The sequence below is a fragment of the Typopeltis vanoorti genome, chromosome 20, assembly GCF_054136105.1.
Source record: "Typopeltis vanoorti isolate ZY-2024b chromosome 20, IOZ_Tvanoo_1.0, whole genome shotgun sequence".
NCBI lineage: Eukaryota > Metazoa > Arthropoda > Arachnida > Uropygi > Thelyphonidae > Typopeltis > Typopeltis vanoorti.
Window position 1 is genome coordinate 75,252,102 of NC_143568.1, and position 23,043 is coordinate 75,275,144.

The 23,043-nt window shown below is 36.0% G+C and overlaps 1 protein-coding gene across 2 annotated transcripts in view; it reads right to left on the reverse strand.

The window, feature by feature from the left end:
• LOC150095574 (uncharacterized) overlaps nucleotides 1–23,043 on the reverse strand; it is a 148,531-nt gene that overhangs the window by 68,150 nt on the left and 57,338 nt on the right. For both annotated transcript variants that reach the window (XM_090410180.1, XM_090410179.1), the window contains exon 3: nucleotides 19,441–19,600. In XM_090410180.1, coding sequence (XP_090266306.1) covers nucleotides 19,441–19,555 — 115 coding nt within the window. In that variant the 5' untranslated portion in view covers nucleotides 19,556–19,600. The remainder of the gene's footprint in view (nucleotides 1–19,440; nucleotides 19,601–23,043) is intronic.

Sequence of the window (23,043 nt, forward strand, 5' to 3'; positions counted from 1 at the left end):
TAGCAAAAAATTTTAGAAACAAACAAGCTATATATGTGCCCTGTGCAGCTCATTCGGTAAGCCGAAGTGCTGTTGAATGCTGTCAAGAGGCAGTTAATTTCTTCTCTACAGTGCGGTTGCTCTATACCTTTTTTTCAGCCTCAGTGGGCCAGTGGACAATTCTTAAAGGTTGTATTGGAAATGAAAATGTCTTAAAATCTCTCTCTGATACCAGATGGGAGGCACATGCTATGGCAACAGCAGCAATTATGAAATCTTTCCTTCAAATTTTAGAAGTGTTAGACTGTATAGCCGAATACCAGTCACAAAAGGAAGACACTAGAAGAGAAGCAGATAATATTGCAAATAAGATGCAAGAGCTAGAATTAGTTTTTATGTTGAATTTTTGGGATGAGATTTTGCAAGATTTTCATAGAGTAAGCCAAGTTCTACAAAATGAGGATGTCGACTTAAAAACATGTGCAGATCTGTATCGATCATTAGCTGACCAATTGTGCAATTGATGCTTACCCAGAGGACTTGAACACTAATTTCTCAGCTGAGCTTCAGCAGTTTGACTCATATGTGCGCCATAAGTTCAGTGCAACAAAAAATGTAAAAACAAGATTCAGTCATGCTGAACTTTATAAAATAATTGTAGAAGACAATATTGAGTGTGCCTTTCTAAATGTAGAAATTGCCTTTCGTATATTTTTAACATAATGGTCACAAATTGCTCAGCTGAGCATTCATTTTCTCAGTTGAAGTATATTAAAAATCCCATCAGAACAACTATGCAACAAGGTAGGTTGAATGCCTTATCTCTACTAAGTATAGAAGCAGATGTGTTACGTAAGATTAATTTTGAGGATCTGATCAAAGACTTTGCAATTAAAAAAAGTAGGAGAAAACTTTTCAAATCTAAATAAAGTTGAAGTATACAAAAATAAACATTATTTTCCATCTTACTATAAGTTTTGTTTCATTAATTAATTTTATGATTTATTATTGTTTATATTTTGAATTACATATATATGGGGCACCAAAATCTCTTAAGTGCTTAGGGCCTCTATGGGTCTTAATCCGGCCCTGGTCCTGAGGATAAGGTGGTGTTATACCCTGATAAGCTTAGAATGTCATGATTCTACTTATCCTTGTATAACAGAGTATAAACTATATACAATGCTTACTGAAAATACTTGTTATCTGGGTAATAGTAATGTGTCTTTAAATACCAAGGGTGTTAACACAAAAGAGAGAGAGGAGGAAATTGTAAAATATCTAAAGGAAAGGTTATGTACTAGTGCAAAAAGAAAAAAACGTGGTTACTTTAAGAAATGGATAGTATATTTAAGAAGATATGCTAACGTTGTATTGATAGTAATGCTTAAATTTTGGTCAAATTGTTTTTCATTTTATAAAACAACAAAAAAAAAAAAAAAAGGAAACCATCAAGAAAATTCTATGCTTACATGTACTCCAAGAGAAGAAAGGGAGAAAGCAAACCGTTACTCCATATTGTCCCATGCTAGCTAGCGAGTAGCGGGAGAATCGGACGCTGTGACGTCACAAGCATGTTCGCGCCTCAGGTGAACAGCCAAGTTTACAGTAGCAGCCGATAGGAGAGTGGTATAAAAGGGTTGGAATCCCCCCCCCGAGGTCTTTTGGTCTTCTGGTCTTAGTCCTGTGTTCCTGCGTTGTGCCCCCTGAGATCCTCGTGGATGTCCCGAGTTTTTTTACCTCGTGGTCGGCCACGTATCTAGGTGCAATTCCATCGCTAGCATACAGAAGGAATGGTTGTCGGCGAAGATTCTGATTCCAAACTTCCACCAAATAGTAGCAGGCTATACAGCATGAAGTGCTAAGAAATTAGAGGTCCATAAAGAAGATCGCATTGGCATATTGTCGATCGGAGGGAAAGAAGACAAAGCATATAGATAAGTAAAATTTTGTTCTCTGATTTGTGTGTGAAAGCAGAATCTAAGAATTGTAAAGGAATTAATCTGCGAAGAACTCTAAGAATAGTTAAAAATAAGGACTGCAGGAAAGTGATTAATTTGATTTAAAGAAAGTATTAAATGAATAGGCACTGTGTGGTTGAAAATTGTTAAACTTGTCCAAGAATATTATAATAGAAATTTGATCTTTGGAGTAAATGCTTAAAGAAAAAAATTGTTAATTCTAAAATTTTTAGTGTATGAAGGATATTTTGTATGGAATAACTAAGGTTAACTGAATGGTGACTGTATGATCCTATGTGACTAAGAGTGTACAATTTTCCCATAGCATGTGTATGAATTAAGAGCTTAATCTCACATAGAATTATTGTAACAAAGAACCTAGAGGCAATTATTATGAGGACTTTAGGACAAAGGGAAACAAGTGTGTGGAATATTATGAGTAATCTGATGAAATGTGTATTAGATTAATTTCTGCTTATAAAAGGAATTATAAGATTGTGTCTAGAGTGAGGATATAAAATTAGGGATTGTTTAATTAAGGTTCATAGTGTTAAATAGTTGTATCAGGAGAGATATATAAGGCTTATTGAAACTTAGTGTGAATTTCATTTGAGTGACTTAATACTGTTAGATTTGATTTAATTCTTAACCCTTATTGGATGAAAAACTTTCTTTGTGTAAATAGTATTATATCTCATATGTTAAATAAATGTTTGCTATTCTTTAACTAAATCCTGTGTCTGCATGGAATTATGGAACCTGTGAAATAATACGGATCTAAGCGGGGAACTAATTAATTTTCGGTCATGATTGCAATTATTTGTGATACTTTCGCGAAGCTCTCTACCAACCTCTTCATTAATATTTCAATTAATCTAAGGGGCCTAAGTGGCGCAGCAAAAAATAAATATTCTTAGGCTTAACGAGAGGTTGGTTAAGAAGAATCATCCACATAGGTTTTGGCTTGACCCTTGGGCTATTCCTTTGTGAACCAGAGATATCACGTATCTCACGTAAGAGATCCCTTTGAGGTTAAGTAAATAATATATAAGGAAGAGGGGACATAACAGTGGTAGCCCTATGCCTCCCGGTGTGTCTTATATCTGTAGATGCGTGTTCATGGGGCCCGTTTGCGGGAAGAAAAACCCCAGATAAACTGGGGAGAAAAACTCTGCAGTCCACGCCCAAGACCGGCTAACTTGGCTGTGCCTGAGAAAGATCCCTAACCTCCTCACGTCGGCAACGGGAATCGAATCCAGGATACTCCTTTCCCAGGCATATGGTTGCGAAGCGCATAGCCACTCGGCTAACCGCGTGGACTTATGTCCCAAATGTATGGAATGGTAATACATTTTGTGTAATCTCTGCTCTTAATTAAGGGAGAGAGGAGGTGGATTACAGCTACAGGGTTTTAATATTTTTTGAATAAGAGGAATGCCACTGTGTTTTTAAACACAGGTAAGCTTGCCGTCTTACTTTGAGATCACTCTACCTACCTTCCTTTAGATTATGATCCCACCAATACACAGATCAGAACACTTCACAGGCTGCTTAAAAATATGACATCTTGGTCTGTGAAAATCACCAATAAAGTAAAACTATAACTTTAGGCCCATCCCCAAGCCAGATCTATGGACTACCAAAAATCCATACACAAAATTTGCCATTACGACCCATTGTGATAAAGAGCACTGATAAACCCACATACAAATCGAGAACTGTGTTAGAAATAAAACACAAAGTCTTTAGTCTCTGACTAAAGACTTTGTGTTTTATTTCTAACACAGGTCTTTGACTAAAGACTAAAGTCTTTAGTCTTTGACTAAAGACCTCTGATATGAGAGTTCTGAGAAAGATTAGTGTAGTGAACATACGGCATCAATGGCAGTATCAAATCACATCAAAAATGAGGATATTAGGAAAGAACTCGCCATTGTTAGCATTCAGGAATGTGTTAGTAGAGCTAATCTCAGGTGGTATGGTCACTTAAACAGAATATGAGAGAAAAGATTAGCAAAACAAGTGTTCTTTGCCAGGATGGAAGGAAAAAGACCCAGAGGAAGACACCAAGATGTAGATGGATTGATACACTAAAAAGAACCTTAAAAGACAAAAAATATAAGATCTCATAATATTGGAGTCTTGAGATAACAGATTAATTTGGAAGAAAATTATTGATCGGAAGTTAGTAATCGTGTAACTTTTTCATGAAGTACTATAATAATTATAACAGGAATTTGATGATGAACTCTAACCCCCCCACATCCCCCAGCTGGATCTATGACTACCAAAAATCCATAAATAAAATGTGCCATGTGCTCACATAATATACTGGCAAACACACCTTCACATAAAAAATTCTGCCTACTTTAAAGCCAGTACAGAAAATGTCACACTCCAATCCACTGACATAATGATCAGTTTTGATGTCTTCTCTCTATTCACTAAAGTCCGACTCAGACACCTCAGACTATATTTTCTACTGATATCTCAGCCCAGTTTCAGTTCGCCATGAACTCTAGCCATTTCATTTGGCAAGGAAAATTCTACAAACAGGTAGAGGGTACAGCCATGGGTTCTCCAATTTCTCCATCCCTGGCCAACTTTTTCATGGAATCCTTTTGAAGAAAAAGCCTTAAACCCTGCTCCACATAAACACACCGTCTGGCTGCACTACATTGATAATGTGTTCTCCATTTGGTCACATGGCCTGGATACGCTCAACACTTTAATATATCTAAACAATCAGTATCCCCAAGATCCAGTTTACCTTAGAAAAGGAAAACAACCGGTCTCCCATTCCTTGACATTCTGATTACATACCAGCCTCATGGTCCCTGGCATTCTCCATTTACAGAAAATCCACACATACTGATAGATACATTACTTGCAATCACACCACCACCCCTCCCCAACAATATGGAATTATAAAAATCCTATATAACAGGGCAAAATTAATTAGTTCTGATAGCAGTGCCCTAACTATTGAACTTGACCATATTCTCAACACTTTCTTAGCCAATGTTTACAACCCCCATAAAATCCCCAAAATATTAAAATCCTCTAACTGCAACCTCCTCTCCCTCTTCCTCTCCAGCTTCAGAGCAGAGATTATACAAGATCTATCATCATTGCATCCCTTATCTGCTCCAAAGACCAGTCACATTCCCTAGACCTACCAGATCCCTTGCAGTTAAAAACTGTCCTACTATAGTCAAACAGGCAGGACATCCAATATCAGAATTTTTGAACATAAGGACTACATCCAGTTCCACCATTCCAGACACGCTGGACTTGCTGACCATGCTTTGGCCACAATCACATGATATGCTATAAGAAGGCCAGCACTACAGCAAATACAAATATGAGACGCTATTCCTCAAATTTGCCTCTGACCTGAGAAACTTTCCAAACTTCAACAACTTGGTTGCATGAAACTGAGCCCAAATTTGAGAAGCACTCATCATCAGATCTTCAGCCCAACAGCAAGACCATCCAATTTAGCCCACTAGGGAATACCATTTAAAACTCTAGGCCTGACTTTAGTTGCCTTTCTTCAGCTTCATTTGCTCAGTGTTAGTGCATGCATGCACATTTCATTGTTTTTTGATCACTCATGATGGCAAGGTAACATTGCCAAAATATAGAAAAGTATTAATTAAAGTTATTATAATTAATAATAAAGATCAGGATTGTAAAAGGAAGAACAAATCTGAAGGCCATGGATAACATCTAGAAAAGTAAAGCGATCAGCTTGCAAACAAAATTAAGAGCACTATAAACATACATTTTTTGCAGTGTACTGTATGGATCTGAAACATGGGTAATAATTAAGGAATCAAGAAAAAAAATTCAGGCATTTGAAAGAACTTGTTTTTTCAGGAAGATTCCAAAAATAGGATGGGTATAGAAAATCACCAATGAAGAGCTCTATTGGAAGATACAACCAAAGGAGAATTTAATGCAGAAGATTATACAATGGAAGCTGCAATTATTTGGACACATCTGCAGAATGAGCGAGGATCGAAAGATAAAGACATTCATGTGTGGTACTATGGATGGTGTAAACAAAAAAGGTAGACCATACAGAGAATGGATAGACAACAAAGGATTGGTGTGGAATGGGGTTACAGAAACTGTGACACTGGACAAAGAAAGGTGGAAGAAGATAGTGAAGGAGGCATTGGACACCAACAGGCAATGTGCCCATACTTCGTGATGATGATGACATGTTATTTCCTGAAAAATAATAGTTATTAATTTGCATCCTTGTCTTACACCTGATTTTAAATCCAACCATCTTCCTGTACTTCCTTTAATACTAACTTCTGACTTACAACTTATATATAGACTATGATGTATTGCTTCATATTGTTTCATTTACCCCATGTAACTAGTGTTCTGAAAAGCTTTTCTCTGAAAACCTTGATGTATGACTTTTCCTGATCTACAAAACTTAAGTAGAGATCCTTATTTTATTCCCATGATTTCTCAACTATTTGTCATAAAGTGAAAATTTGATCCTGACAACACCCTCTATTTAGCCTGAATCTAGCTTGTTCTCCCAGTTTCTCTTCCACAATTTTTCTTGGCCTCTTTTCAAGAATATTTGCATAAATCTCAACTGGAACATTAAGTAGAGAAATTCCTCTGCAATTCTCATATGCAGCTTTATTCCATTTTTTTTTCTGTTTTTTTTTTTTTTTTTTTTTTTTTTTTATTTTATAAATGGAAACTATGAGAACTCTACTTCAATCATCTGGGATCAGTCCTCTGAATTATGCAGTGTACAGTTTTACCATAAATACTGTTACAACTTCTACCCCCCCCCCCCCCAGCGCTGCCCACAGGATTGCACAAGCCTGGTTCTGTTAGTGGTGGTGTGTGCAGCCAACATTAGTGTGGGGAGATTATGAGAACCATGTAGCTGTAATAGCACTTCACAGGATTGGAATGCAGCCACCTGTTATTTTCAAACATGCTGAAAACACTTGGGATCAGTAGGATGTTTGTGTATTAGGCTATGAACTATTATAATGATACAGAAGACATATCTGACCACCAAAGAACATGTCAACCATGCTGCGTTAGGATACAACACGTGAGGGCTGTGAAGGCACGCCTCTACTGTAATTCTGCGAGAATGCAGAAAGTGATGTCATGAGAGGTGAACATTTTGCAGAGAACGATGTCGTGCTATCTGATGAGCTGGGGAGTGTGAGCCTATCGTTGCTCTACTGGATACTTCCTAACACCATAACTTATGTGGCAGAGGGTGGAAAAATCGAAGGTACTTCTCTGGCAGTACACACAACAGACACATCCTTTTCACAGATGAGAAGATCTTCACCACTGAAGAGTTGTTTAACTGCCAAAACGACTATATATGCCCTGGATGGTTGCACAGCATGTGTCATAGCACCCAGAATTCAGAGTGGTCATCAACCCGTGTCATTGATGGTTTGGTGGTGGTTGTGTGTGTGTGTGGGGGGGGATGTCTGAGAGTTGTATTTCTGTGAGAAAGGGGTCAAAATCTCCTCCGAAGTGTATTGACACTGTGCTGGAACCTAAAAAAAGTAAGGCCCCCTAAACAACTTATTTCACAGTAAGAACAGTGGACTTTCTATCAAGGCTCAGCCTTTGCACACAAGGCGAGGACCACATAACAGTGACTGGAAGTGAATGTGCCTGACCACATATCACCATCTGATTGGATGTACAAAAATCCTGATCTGAATTCACTGGACTTCAAAGTGTGGCCAGAACTTAAAAGAGTAGCCTGCAAAAAGTGACATCCCAGCATCGCCACCGTTGGATGTTGTGTGTGTATCACCATTAATAAGTGGCCTCACAGACTTCAGGTGTGCGTGAAGGCAAAAAGGGACACATTTTGAACATTGAGTGCTACTATATGCATGTTATACTTGTGGTTTGTATGTGCTGAAAGCTGTAAATGATTTACAAAGATTAAAGGCTTATCAGCTGTTCAAACTGTAACAGTATTTATGGCTAGACCAGGAAACCACTGCAAAACTTTCATATCTTCATATTTGAGCATTTCTGGTCGAATATCATCTATTCCAGTTGTCTTTCCACATTTCAAGTTTTTGGTGACTTTTTTTTTTTTTTTTACTTCAAGTATTGATATGTACTCCTGTTTGTATTTCTCTTGAAAATACTCTATCTCAGCTCTGTCACTGCTTGTTTAATTTATGTCTTTCAAAGTAATTACTCCTTCAGTCATCTTTATCATCTTTGATTCCCTTTACAAAACTCTTTTCTCCATTTCTAAGCCTTTTCAATAGCCTCCAGAACATTTTTTCACCTGCCTGATATTTACCTCATTCTTACTGGTCTTTTCATGACCTTTGTTAAGCTACTTTCACACATAGCTTAGCTCTCTTACATTTCTGTCTGTATTCTTGTAGGGCATCCGTCAACTTATTTGTTTGGAACTTTTGATATGCTTTCTTCTTTTTTCAGGACTGCTTCTTTAACTTTTTGTGTCTACCATGGCGTTCTTATTTTGCTATCCTTGCAGACAACTTCACCACATCCCTCCCTAGCTGAATCAATCAATATTTTCTTCATTCATATTTATAAATTTAGGGACACAAAAACACACGTGCTGAAAAGATTATTTTACTAATTATTAATAAAATAGCACTTGACGTTTCGACCCCTGTATCGAGGTCATCATCAGAAGGTACATGCATATATGGAACCAAGCTACACGCTTTAGCCCTGTATACTGGTAAACTAAATCTACGTAGTTAATTAATCTTTTTCCTAGCCTGACCTCTAACGATAAAAAAATAAATAAATAAATAAATAAAATTTAATAAAATAAAAATAAAAAATACAACTACAATAAACTGCTAAAGTCCTCATGTATTAATATTCTTCGGGATTTGTGCAGTTCTGATTGTTATAATATGATATCCTTCAGTTGATGTTGAGATTTGGGTTATGATGGCCTAACCATTCCAAGAATGTGGAGGACCCATCTACAATCTGTATAATAACCTAAACAAGCCGAAGAAAAATCCCACTACAAGAAGACAACCTGGTGAAGTGTTTGTAACTGAAGGATATCATATTATAACAATCAGAACTGTACAAAGCCAGAAGAATATTAATACCAGTTTATTGTAGTTGTATTTTTTATTTTTATTGTTAGAGGTCAGGCTAGGAAAATGATTAATTAACTACATAGATTTAGTTTACTGGTATACATGGCTAGAGCACGTAGCTTGGTTCCATATACGTATGTATCCTTCTGATGATGACCTCGATATAAGAGTCGAAATGTCAAGTGCTATTTTATTAATAATTAGTAAAATAATCTTTTCAACACATGTGTTTTTGTGTCCCTAAATTTATAAATATGAATGCTGATCACCATGTAACCTTAAAAGAAAGAATATTTTCTTCAGTTTGCCACTGAGACTCCAATGTTTGATTCTTGTTTTTTAAACTGTTCCATTCTTCAGTAATGTTTGTATAGCTGAATCTACAATTTACCTATAAAACTTGCTTGACTTTAATTCTTTTTAAAACTTTTTTTACATACTGCTCTTTTCAATGTGATATTCAGTTTTTATCACATTTAAAACTAAGTGATGGTCACTTCCAATTTCAAATCCTCTGTACACTCTTGTATCCTGAACCAGCATATCAATGATAACAGTCAATGAGGCTTTTCTTATTTCTTGTGTCTTCTCTCCATGTGATCTTGTGCATATCTTTATGTTGGAATACAGTGTTAGTAATGACTAGTCCATATCCTAAGCAGCAATTTAGTCTTGCTCCTTTCCCCAAATTTTCCCAAAACATGCCTATAAGCCTGTTGGGATTCACTTTCTACTCTGCTGTTTAGACCTCCATCAAGTACTTCTTTTTTCCATTTTTTTTTTGTCAGCTGACTCAAAAAAATTCCTCAACTTTTTCCTTAGGGGGGACACCTCCTGTGGAACCATAGGCAGAAATAAGTTTCATTTTTCATTTCCCCATTTTGAAGTTTGTCCACATAACTTTACTCGAAACTGCCTACCAATCAAGAAGTTTATCTTCACGGTTGATGTTGAAGGTATCCCCACTCTTTCCTTTCCTTGATCATTATTGCCAAAATATAACATCCTATACTTATTATTTATTAAGATTGCACCTGTTTTTGCCTTCTTTGTTTCAATAATGCCAATATGCCCACATGGTACTTGTTCAGGTCTTCTGCAAGATCGATTTCCTTTCCATTAATATTCTCCTTATACTGATGGTTGTTATCTTCAGTTCTTCTGACATTGGGTTTGTTCTTTTTCTAGATGGTGAGCTTGAGTTTCTTCCAGTAGCTAACCTTTTAATGTTTGTCCTGGTTCTCTGATGAAAACAGCAGGGCCTTGTTTAACTGGGGAATGCTCCAGCCAGAATGAAATGTCATCATATTGCACCATTCTATTGTTTGTGGTTTAAGCACAACTGAGAGTACGATTTGGTTGGTTAATCCCAAATTGCTAGCTCATCCCTGTTTGTTCAGTATCCAGTGGACAATTACTAATGGGCACACCAAGTGAAGGTGAGGACTGGACATCAGGTCAGAAGCCCCAGTTAGTTCTCCACATTCCTTAAAGACAATGTGGAGGTCTCCTCTCAGCTATCTGGCTTTGACTCCCTATTTCAAATAATCAGAAATAATCTTGTATTTTGAACCATCTCTAAAAACAATAATATACTCAAACAAGACTCTTTTTTTTTTTTTTTTTTCTGTTGTCTGCATGTGAATTTAGGCAAACTGTTATATTGAACAAGAGTTAGTACTGATCCTAAACAGAAATCCTGTGAGTACTTAAGCAATAATTAACTGGTGTTTTCTTTGAATTTTTCCAGAACACTTCTATATGTCAGGAATTCATTTCCTACTCTGCTGTTTGGGTCTCCAGTAGCAATCAGCTTTTCCTTTATGCTCAGCTGCCCTCTATAGTGATTTAAAAAATTATGCTACTTCTCAAATACAATCTTCTGTGGGATTATAGGCATATGTTTCATTGTCCAATTTCCTATTTTGAAATATGTCCATTTCATTATTTGAAATTGCCTGCCATTCAAGAAGTTTATCTTTGGGGTTAGTGTATAATACTGTAGTTATTTCTTCCTTTCCCTGATTGCTTTTGTCTGAATAGCATCTTACAGTTATTATTTAGAAGTATCTCAGCTGTTTTAGTCATTTTTGTCTTTGCCTGTTTTCTTGTTATTGCCTGTCTTCTATTCTGATGGGTTTGAGTTTATAGTTTGTAGCCAACAACAATTTGCCCCAGTTCCCTGACAAAAATAGTGTAGGTGTCTTCTTTAACCAGGTAGTACTTCTGGTACAAAAATTCACAATATCAGTCACACCATCGAGATGCAAAAAAAAAAAAAAAGGTCAGGTAAAGTAACTGATTGTCCTGACTGGCACAAATGATTTGAGAGGTGAGAAAGATTCTATGAGGGAGGATGTAAAGGAGTTGTTAGAAGAGGAAAAACTGAAGAGCAAGAAGGTGAAGACTGTAGGTCTCCTACCATGCTCTGATATCAGGTAACCAAAAAAGGTTTGTGCAGTTTTCGGTAGAGTTCACTGCCAATCAGTCAAATGGTGCACTCTAACTTGGTGTTTACTCTTTTTTTTTCTCTGACTTTGAACCCTTTTAAAATGCTAGCTGAATCTCGTGTAATTCAGGCTTGTTTGCTTTATGAATTTAAACTCAATTCAAATGATTCAGAAGCATCCCATAAAATGTGTGGCATTTGGAACGTACTGTGCAGAAGTGGTTTTAAAAATTTGTTTCTGGGCATGAATCACTTGAAGATGCACATGTTAGAAGAGATCCTCAATTATTGATAATGAAGAATTACATGCCGCTGTTGAAAATAATCCAACATTAACATGCCAAGAACTTTCACAAATGTTTAACGTGAGTGTTGAAACAATTCATTTACACTTGCATGAACTGGGAAAATCGTGGAAGCTAAGCAAACAGGTCCCATGCATTATCAGATAGCAATAAACTTTAAAGGCTATCAAATTTGTTCTTCTTCTTTCATGTCATAAAGATGAACTGATTTTGGATTACTTGCTCACTTGTGATGAAGAATGGATCTTGTATTCTAACAAGAAGCAAACTGATCATTGGTTGTCGCCAAACAATTCAGTAATGCGCACTTCAAAATCTTCATTCCCAGAAGACTATGGTTTATGTGTGGTGGATTGGAGTCAGTATTATCCTCTACGAGTACACTGTTATCTGAGCAAATAATTTTGCTTGGTGGATTAAGGTTTTATGGTCCCAAATTGTTGGAAGGGGTGGGAGATTTGATGCGACTGTTCATCAATGTGTCTACCTGTGTGTGTGTGTGTGTGAGTGGGTTTTCTGTAGAATGTGAAGATTGGGGATCCATTTGGTTGTCTTGTAACTAGGGTGTCTAGGAAGGGCAGGCTGTTGTTACTTTATTTCTGTCATGAATTGGATCCTTGGATATTGGCTGTTCAAATAGGAAGGGAAAGTATGTAAGGTGATCCGGACAAGTTGTAAACACATCATCCGCATAGCATAGCCAAATAGTGGGTTTAAGGAAGGAGGAATTTATGGCACTCTTTTCAAATGTCTCCATGAAAGTTAGTTGGGAGAGCCCATGGCTGTACCCTCAATTTTATTATTATTACAACCTCCATGGGGTCAACAGACTCGTCGTGGGAGGTTCATTCAAACCGACATATATTTATCATATAGAATCTTAAAATTGGGGTGCTTAAGGGTCAAAGCTGTATAACTGAGAGGAGACCTCCACATGGTCTTTAAATGAATACGGAGAACTGACCAGGGCTTCTGCCCTAATTTCAATCTTCACCTTCTCATGGTGCACCCTGTTAGGTATCTACTTGGATACTGAACGAATGAGGATGGACTGGCAATTTGGGATTTACTTGACCAAATTGTATTCTTATTGGCTTAAACCACAATATAAAATGATGGTACAATGTGACAGAATTTCATGCCAGGAGGGGCAGTGCCCAGTTAAACAGGGCCTCTCTTGTTTTTGCCAGGGAATCAGGGTGAACAGCAAAATGTCAGCTAGCTACTGGAACAAATCCTAAAACACACTCCAACTCAACATCATCAGAGTTCAAGATCGGTACTATCAACAAAAGAAGCTTGAATGGCAAAGAAATGTAGCTAGCTGAGGAATTGGATAAGTACCAGATCGACATAATTGGGGTGACTGAAACAAAAAAGACAAAAACTGGTGAGATCTTTCTGAGCAATGAGTAATATACGAAATGTTATATTCAGGCAATGACCATCAGGGAAAAGGTGTAGCTATAGTATTCAACACTAAATACTTGGTTAATCTTCTTGAATGGCAAGCAACATCAAATAGAGTGATGTGGGCAAATATCAGAATGGGTTACTGGACAATGAGACTTATTTGTGCCTAGAAGGTTCTACTAAGGTAGAAGTGGAGGAATTTTTTTGAGGCTTTAGAGAAAACAAATGACACAATGAAAAATGAAAAGTTGGTCTTTGTTGGGGATCTAAATAGCAGAGGAGGAAAGGATTGTCAGACATAACATACAAAAATATTTTGGGAAAATTTGGAGAAAAGAACAAAGCTAATAATAATGGCAAATACCTGTTGGATTTCTGTTCAGTTCAGGACACGGACTGGTTATTACTAACACTATGTTCCAACATAAAATGTGCACAAATTTGCATGGTGAGAAGAGGCAAGGAATAAGAAAAGTCTCATTGACTATGTTATTGTTCATAGTGATGTTTTATCCCTGGTGCAGGACACTAGAGTGTACAGAGGATTTAAAATTGGAAGTGATCACCATTTATTCTTGAGCAGGATAAAATTGAATTTCATATTGAAAAGAAGAATATGTAAGAAAGTTTTAAAGCGAATTAAAGTTGAGCATCTCTCAGATGTGAACTGTAGACTAAAATACACAAACATTATTCAAAAAAAAATGAAAGAATTTGAGAACAGGAACTAAATCTTGCAGATTCAGTGACAAGCCCTGAAGAAAACATCGATTGATTCTACCACAGAGACATGATGTGAGGTTGTCTGCAAGGATAGAAATATCAGAACTCCATGGTGGACACAGGAAGTTAAAGAGGCAGCAAAGGAAAAGAAGAAAGCATATCAAAAGTTACTGGAAAATAAGTCAGTTTGTGCTCTTAGAGCAGGCATGGACAACCTTTCCTAGTTCGGGGGCCAAATTATCATTCTATTTCCAAGTCAAAGGCCGGACCAAATTATTAAATAAAATAAATTAATATTAAATGAATTAAAACAAATTGCTACTTCATATTTCATTTATTTATAATATAATGCTTTGGTATAAAGCTCTACATAAATTTTATAATATAATGAATGACATAACAATTTAATGTGAAGATTGGCCTTGTACTACTTCAACTACGAGACTATCGATATTGACGTTAATATTACTTAAGGATAATCGCATAGAATTTTCGAGGTTTTCGTCTGTTATTCTTGTCTGAATTTTTGATTTATTGTATTTCATCCTCGAAAAAAACTGTTCACACATATGTGCTGCCGAAAAGACAAATGATTTTTCTTGAAAAGGCGCGTAAATTTGTATATTTTTCTTCCACCAAATAAAATTTATAAAAATCTGTCAAAGCAATGTTGTTAAATTGTGATTTTAGCACTAAATCCGCTTGAAGTTCAATAAGTTCCATCTGTAAGTTTTCTGGCACATTATTTACATCAGCATCCATCAGATGAGCAAATATAGCAAATGCGGAGTCTTTGTTTTTGAAATCGGCAAACCTTGCATCAAATTGCTCTATGTGCCTTTAGTTCATCTCCATAACAATTATAAGGGATATTTTTATGAATTGCTAGAGTAGGAAAATGATAACAATTTTTAGTTCTTATCTGACTTTCCAACAATCTTAGTTTATTACAAAAAGCTTTGACATGTCCATGCAGTTCATGAACCAATTGTCCTTGTTTTTGCAATTTAAGATTAAGTTCATTTAGGTATCCAGTGACATCTACAAGGAATGCTAAATCATCATCTTTTACTTGGTTAATTGTGTTTCCTTTTATGTCCATAAAATCTGCAATGTCTTGTCTCAGATCATAAAATCGTTTTAACATTTTACCTTTACTCAACCACCTCACTTCACAATAATAAGACACATCTTCATAATCCGAAAATAGGTCTGCCAAATACTCCTTAAATTGGCGGTGATTAAGTGCATGTGACTTAATAAAGTTAATACTGGCTACTACAACTTCCATAACATTTGTGAATTTAGCGATTTTTTTCGCTTACCACAAAGCTGGCTTTGACAATGCTGTGGTGTTGCATTCTTTGCTTGTTGAACGTTTGTTGTTGGATATCCCAGTTCTTCTTCAACTTCTGTATTTCATCTTTTCGTAGTTGTCCATCAATTTTTGGGTGATCCGAATGTCTCAAAATAAAGTGTCTCTTCAAGTTGTATTCTTTGTTGATGGATACGGATTCGTTGCACAGCAAACCTTTATTCAGAATAAAATAATAATCCTCCGTCCAGTTGTCTTGAAATTGATGATTCTCTGCATCTACTTTTCTTTTTTTTTTTTGCAATAACCCCTGACATTGTCCCAAATTTATAAGCGATATTCAGAACTGTCAAACAAAACTGTCTTCTACACTGCAGGCACTGAACAGAACACAACATCAACACAGGTACTGAACAGAACATAACATCAATGCAGGCACTGAACAAAGCACAACACCAATGCAAGTACCAAACTGACACATTGTCACACGTTCACACACGCCGCTAGTCAAAGTGAGAAAGAGACTTTGGTTGGAGAAAACATAGTGTGTTTTGTGCAAGTCATATGACGTCAGATTAATGTGAGTTAGTAGAACACACCATGTTTTCTTCCACCATGAATCAGACAAACTTCGCCTGAAATAGATTAGGGTTGGATCTGGCCTGCAGATTGCCCACAAGTGTCTTAGAGAATAAAGAGACAAATGTAAGAAAGCTAAACACTAAAACTAAAACTAGCTAAACAAAAGTCATGGGAAGACTTTGGTAAGAACATAATGCATCAAGAAGTAGCAAGATATTCTAAAGGTTGTTGAAGAAGCTTAGAAATGAAGGAAAGAGTACTGTAAAAGGAATTAGAGATGATAAAGGTCACATGAAAATTGGAGAAAAAGATATCCTTGATGTATGTATGGAGTAATTATTCTGAAAAATTGCTAAATGAAAGAATCAGTGACAGCACACAGGTAAAAAAACACTGGCGAAGCATGCAATCAGGAATACATATCCATACTTGAAGTAGAAAAGCCTTCAATGTGGAAAGGCATGCTGGAGTAGATGACATTCGACTAGAAATGCTCAAGTATCAGAAGCCCTGGACAGAGGGACGAATTCCAGATGATTTTAATGGAGCTCTAATAGTACCCATATATAAAAAGGGCAATAAAACTAAATGTGAGAATTACAGAGGTATTTCCTCTGTAATTCTCACATTTGTATGGTGTCAATGGAGCATTATATCAAGCAATAGTCTTTATTTGAGTTGTAAGTCAGCAGTTAGAATTGAAGGAAGTACAGGAAGATGGTTTAATGTTAAAACTGGTGTCAGACAAAAAGTGGTATTAAACCTGATATCAAAATTGGAGATGTTAATGTCAGCTCTCTCTGCTTTATGCGGATGATGTTATACTTCTGAATAAATCCGCTACAAGTCTGCAAGATTCCCTGACTAAATTGAATAACTGTTGTAATAGATATGGTATCAAGGTCAGCAATAACAAGACAAAGACAATGAAAATATGCAGAAGCATTGAAAATATCAATTGCATTGTGAATGGAGAACCTATAGAACAAGTAAAACATTTCAGCTAATTAGGCATGATTTTTAATGATGATAGTAAATTAAATATGGAAATAGACAACAGAATCAACAAAGCTGGTATGGTAGGAAGTCAAATGAATAAATTTATATGGAATAAGAAAATAATTAGTCAAAACACTAAATTAGCTGTATACAAGACAGTGTTCAAACCAATTTTAACCTATGGATCTGAGAGCTGGGTTAGAAATAAAACACTTAACCAAAGACTAGAGACCACAGGTATGAGAGTTCTGAGAAAGATTAGGGATGTGAACAGATGGCAATACCATATTAAAAATCAGGATATCAGGAAAGAACTTGACATTGTTAGCATCCAGGAATGCATGCAGAGCTAATTTCAGGTGGTATGGACACTTAAATAGAATGGGAGAGGAAAGAGTAGCAAAACAAGTGTTCTCTGCTGTTGGCAGGAAAAAGACCCAGCAGAAGACCAAGATATAGGTAGATTGATATAGTAAAAAGTGCCTTAGAAGATAGAAATATAAGATCTGATAATGTTGGAGTCTTGACAGGTAACAGGTTGATTTGGAGGAAAGTTATAGATAGGAAGCTAGTAGATGGTGACATAAGTTTTTCCTATAGTACTATCATATCATGTATACCCTTTGAGGGTACATGTCAGGAATTTGATGATGATGAGTTTCTCACTGAAGGCCAAACAATTATGGCCGAGATCTACTCAATGAAACTTGAACATGTGCAGGATGCATTACTTCAGAAACAGCCAGGACTAGTTAATTGGAAGAAAGTGCTATTCTTAAAGGACAACAGACATGACAGAAGCAGATAAAATAGTTGAGTTACTCAGTAACCACTTTGCAAGGGTATATCAACCACACTGCTTTAACATGTGACAGAGACTAATGCAGGAAAAAAAAGGTGGATGAATTGGAGTTCTTAGCATATTTACATTGCAGAATCTCAATGTAAATACAGCTGTGGAATTAGATGGGATATCAGCTTGGGTTTTGCAAGAATGTGCAAGGGAACTAGCAATTCCAAGGGAGTGGAAAGAGGGCAAAATAATTCCCTGCATAAGGGAAGTTCTAAGACTGCAGTAGAAAATTATAGCCAAATCAGTATCTCAGTCATGGTGGTAAAAATATTAAAAAAATTGGTCAAAAAGAGAATTCAAGAATAGATGGATTAAAATATAATACTGTACGAACTTTTGTGAAGAGTTAGTCATGCCTTAGTAATTTACTGACTTTTTCGAATAGTTTAACAGCTGAGTTCAATAAAAGAAATGACTACATGATGACTCTGCTGGATTTTGCAAAGGAATTTGACAGAATACCACATGGAACTCAGTTACACAAATTAGAACAAATGGGGATACTGGTTAAGTGAATAAGAGGGTGGCTACCGGACAGATATCAAAAACTGGTATATGGAGGGGCAGAATCAAGGCAAAAACAGGTGACCAGTGGTGTGACCTTGAAAGGAAATATTCATTTGTTTGCTGATGATGCGAAATCAGGTAGTGTTATTGTTAATCAAGGTGATGTGGATAGTTAGGATGATTGAAATGGGTAAAAGATAACGGGTATCAGTTTAATGTGGAGAAATGTAAAGTTATGCATTTTGGATAAACAGATTACAAGCTATGTACTACATTGATGGAATTGTACTCCAGGAAATAGATGAAGCTAGGGATTTAGGGGTGGTGAGTTGGAGTTCAGAGGACATATTGCTAAGGTGGCCAATAAGATTACTTGGTTATTGAAGAACACTTTAACAAGTAAAGATAATGAAGTTGTTATTCTTCTTTATAAGGCCTTGATACTCCCCACCTGGATTACTGTGCTCAGATCTGCCTGGATTTCTTGGAGATGAGGAAGCAGTGGAGAAAATTCAGAGGCAAGTGACCAAGATGGTGAGTGATCTGTGGAATGTTCCCTATGAGGATAGATTGAAGGTGTGTGGATTGCAGAGGTTGGCTGATAAGAGAAAAAGAGGGGATATGATTGAAACATTAAGTTGCTTGAAGGGTTTTATAGGATTGATGCAGGGTAAATGTTTCAACACTTGGTTAGATGGGCCAGAACAAGAGATCATCCTTGGAAGTTGAATAAAAGTGTGGTTAGTAAGGATGTGAGGACCAGCTTGGAGAGTTGTGAATAAGTGGAATGGGTTGTCAGAGTCAGTTGTGAGTGCTTTCTCTATGAATGGGTTCAAGGATAGGTATGATATATTGCGTGAATAGTTTGGGTCTCCTTTTGAGTCTTCGGACTCCATAGAGGTGTCTGTACAATAATAATAATAATACCATTATATCTGTGCATGGTTTAATTTGGTCAGTTGCATCCCAAATTGCTAAGTGACCTAAGTGGATACTTAGGTCTCAAAGAAAAGCAAGGCTTGACACTGGTTCAGAAGATATGATAATTTCTCTATGTTCATTACATGCCAGTAGTATGTAGAAAAATTACAAGTTACCCCCAAAATAAAATACTAACTAGTTTTGGTTAACTAGTTAGTTTTTTTTGCTCATTGGAAATGAGCAAAAAACGTTGCTCATTTCCAATGAGGACAAAAACATGACTCAACACAATAGGCTTACCTAGTCCCTCACATAGACCTAAAATTATTCTGCATGCTATCAAAAGATACAGTGATGATGCTACCAATGGTGTAATAATTGTTGAGAGTGACCAGAAGAAAACTGCAAATGTCATCACAGCCTTTCCACCAAATTTAGATGCTGCACTTGCTCCAATAATCTGAAATGAAATAAACAATAAAAAACATTCCAATTTAAGATTTCACATTAAGGGAAAATGGGTTAGAAAGTTCAGTGTTACATGCTAATTAATTAATTAGTATATGATGATCTCTAGCTATCTCGATGACAGATGTAGGTTTTCCATGAATAGCAAAATGATGCACTATCACAGTAAACTATCGATTTAACGGACTAATAGGGGCTAAGGGATGTCCATTAAATCAAAAGTCCGTTAAATAGCGAATTTTTTAAAATAAAAATATCAGTAACATTATACTGCAATTTTATCAATATTAGCAGTGTAATAACAAAAAAATTGTTTCACACATAATTTTTAACACAATTTTCACACTTTTTGATAAGTTAATGTGAAGTTAATGTTCGATGTTGAGGCGCTTAGTTTAGGTAATCCTGCTTTGAAAACCTTTTCAAGTTTTTTTTTTGAACTTTTGAATTCTGCTGTTTTTTTTATAATTAACTCCCTAAAATTATGAAAATGTGTGTAATAAAACTGCCACAGAAAGAACCAATTATAGTGCGATTGGTATCATCACGTCCTAATCATTCACTGAATGATTAGGACGTGAAGAACATGTTTTATGAGCAGTGACTCATTTATGTTGGCTAAATTACTACAATGTTTTTCCAACATATGATGGCCTATTCACCAAAATTTGTTTAAAACAACAGGAAATTAATAACAAAAAATAACCTGTTAATTTAATTATAAGCAAATCTTGGTTAAAAGCATTTTAAAATTAACAGGATGTTAATTTTCACATGTAACATACAGACCGGAAATTTTGTCCATTAAATCTGAAGTCCGTTAAATCGAGGGTTTACTGTATTATGATAATCTGCACTGGAGATAGCTATAGGAAATTATCTTCTTGTTTTCATTCTTATTTTTCCAAGGGTAAACACACAGAACTTTGCATATGAAATATATTCACAACTAGGTTACTTATATAAAGAAAGCCGCTGACTTAATATCTATTTGTTCTGCATTCTATAATGTATAGTGTATTCTCATCTCAAGCATATATAATACCATGTGAATGATATGCAATTTTGTCATGATATATGGTGATGCACCATTTTGCAACTTGTATATGGAAATATCACTTTGCCATTAAGATTGTCTTCAATATGAGTCCAAGGGTATAACTTCCACTAATCAGACTTAAGTAAAGTCTAAACTGGTCTGGATGGTGACAATCACATAACTCATGGTATTATACCTGCTGAGAAGGGAGTGTGCACTATACATAATAATATACAGAGCAATTTTATGCAAAGTCAATTGCATTACAAAAAAGTAGCCTAGTTGTGAAGATATTTCACATGCAAACTTTGCTTAATAATTTTTTTTTTTTTTTTTTGCCAAGTGGGTATCTGCTTACCATGATATCACTACTGTGTTCCTTTTTTGAAATGTAATAAAAAAAAAAAAAAAATCTTGATCAAATCCACTAAATCATGATTTTCAAAGACTATTTCCCTCTCCCCTCCCCCAGTTCAAATGAGTGAAATTGATACTGCCTATTAGCAACAATTACCTACATGAGCATAAAGTAAAGAACCTACAAGATGTCATGCCAAAAATATTAAATAGAATACATATGCATTTTTTTCAAGCCCACCAAATTTTTAAACCCACTTTTTTGCATATATCAGAAGAACAAATCTTCAATTTCTTGTCACATCTTACATAAAACAGCAAGACATTGTGTGGGTTGCACAAAAGACAAGATATGCAAGAAAAAAAAAATTCTGTGGTCATGTATTGCACATGCTATTTTCAGTCAGAAGGCTGCAACAATATTATAGTACATATTTGAAGATTTTTATTGATTGAATAAAATTTTTTGAAGTGGCAAATTATTTACCTTGTTACTGATACACCTGCAAAAAAAAGAAGCGATTCAAGTGAATGTATCAAACAAGAGCATTCCAGAATAAAAAGAAAGAGGTGAATATATGGCTCTTCTGCCTACCAATTTCAAATGTTTTCATTTATATTTTTGTTTATAATTTATGCATCCTATTATTAAAATGCAGTGGATAATTGTACTTATGTATTGATTGTTATCATCATCATATCATCCATGGAGTCGCTCATCATGGGTAGTTCATTCACCTGACAACATATTGAACATTAAAACCTGAAGGTTTATTTAATCACAAAATGGAAACAGAAGTGCAGAGAGAGAGAGATTTTATATATAACTTGCACAGTGACAGTATGGTGATAGACAAGATTGTTTCTGTATATTGATTTCATACTGGCTGAAGTGGATCAAACACATGAAGCACCTTACAGTATTTCAAGGAGAAAATATATCAGTTTTCTGTCTTACCATGTAATTATTCTATTTCATGTTAGAATTTTCCACTTAGTTATATTATAAATTAAAGATGGCAAGAAATTTATATTCTTGCTTTCATCCTTTAGCTAGGTGTAAGCAAACAAAGTATGTGCATGAAGTAACTTCATGACTGGGCAACTCGTGTGTAGAGGCTAAAGACTTCACATCAATTGCTTTAGTATCCCATAATGCAAAAGCACATCTCTTTACAGATATGTATAAGGGTAAGGGTAATGGGTTTACAGTGATACTGCTGGACCTGGCAAAGGCATTTGACAGGATACCACATGGAATTCTAATCCGTAAACTACAACATATGGGAATGGATATAAGATTGGTGAAATGGATAGGTGGGTGGTTGAGGGAGAGATATCAAAGAGTAGTTTATTCAGGAGTTGAGTCCAAAAGACGGCCTGTGACTAGTGGCATGCTGTAAGTTCTTGGACCACTGCTGTTTAATTTGTTCATTAACGATATAAGAAAGGATCTAAGAGGAACAGTTCACCTGTTCGCTGATGATGCAAAGTTGGGTAGGGCAATAGTGAATGCAGAAGATGTCAAAATCTTGCCGGACGACTTGGATAGATTGGAGTTCTGGGCTAAGGAGAATGGATGTCAATTTAATGAGACAAAATGTAAGTTTATGCATTTTGGGATGAAAAGATTAGCAGCAGTATACCACATTGGTGGAACTGTACTCCAGGAGACTGATGAGGCCAGGGACTTGGGAGTGTTGGTGGATAGGGAGATGAAGTTTAGAGGGCAGATTGCAAAAGTAGCTAAATCAGCTAATCGACTCACTTGGTTGTTGAAAAATACCTTGACGAGCAGAGACAAGCAAGTTATTGTATACCTCTGTACTGAGCCTTAATAAGACCTCATCTCGACTACTGTGCCCAGATTTGGTCACCTAAGTTCCATCTTGATGGGGAGGAGGTGGAGAGGATCCAGAGGCAAGTGACTAAGATGATAGCAGGTCTATGGCATGAACCATATAAGAACAGGTTGAAGATCTGTGGGTTGCAGAAATTAGTTGATAGGCGGAAAAGGGGAGATATGATTGAGACATTCA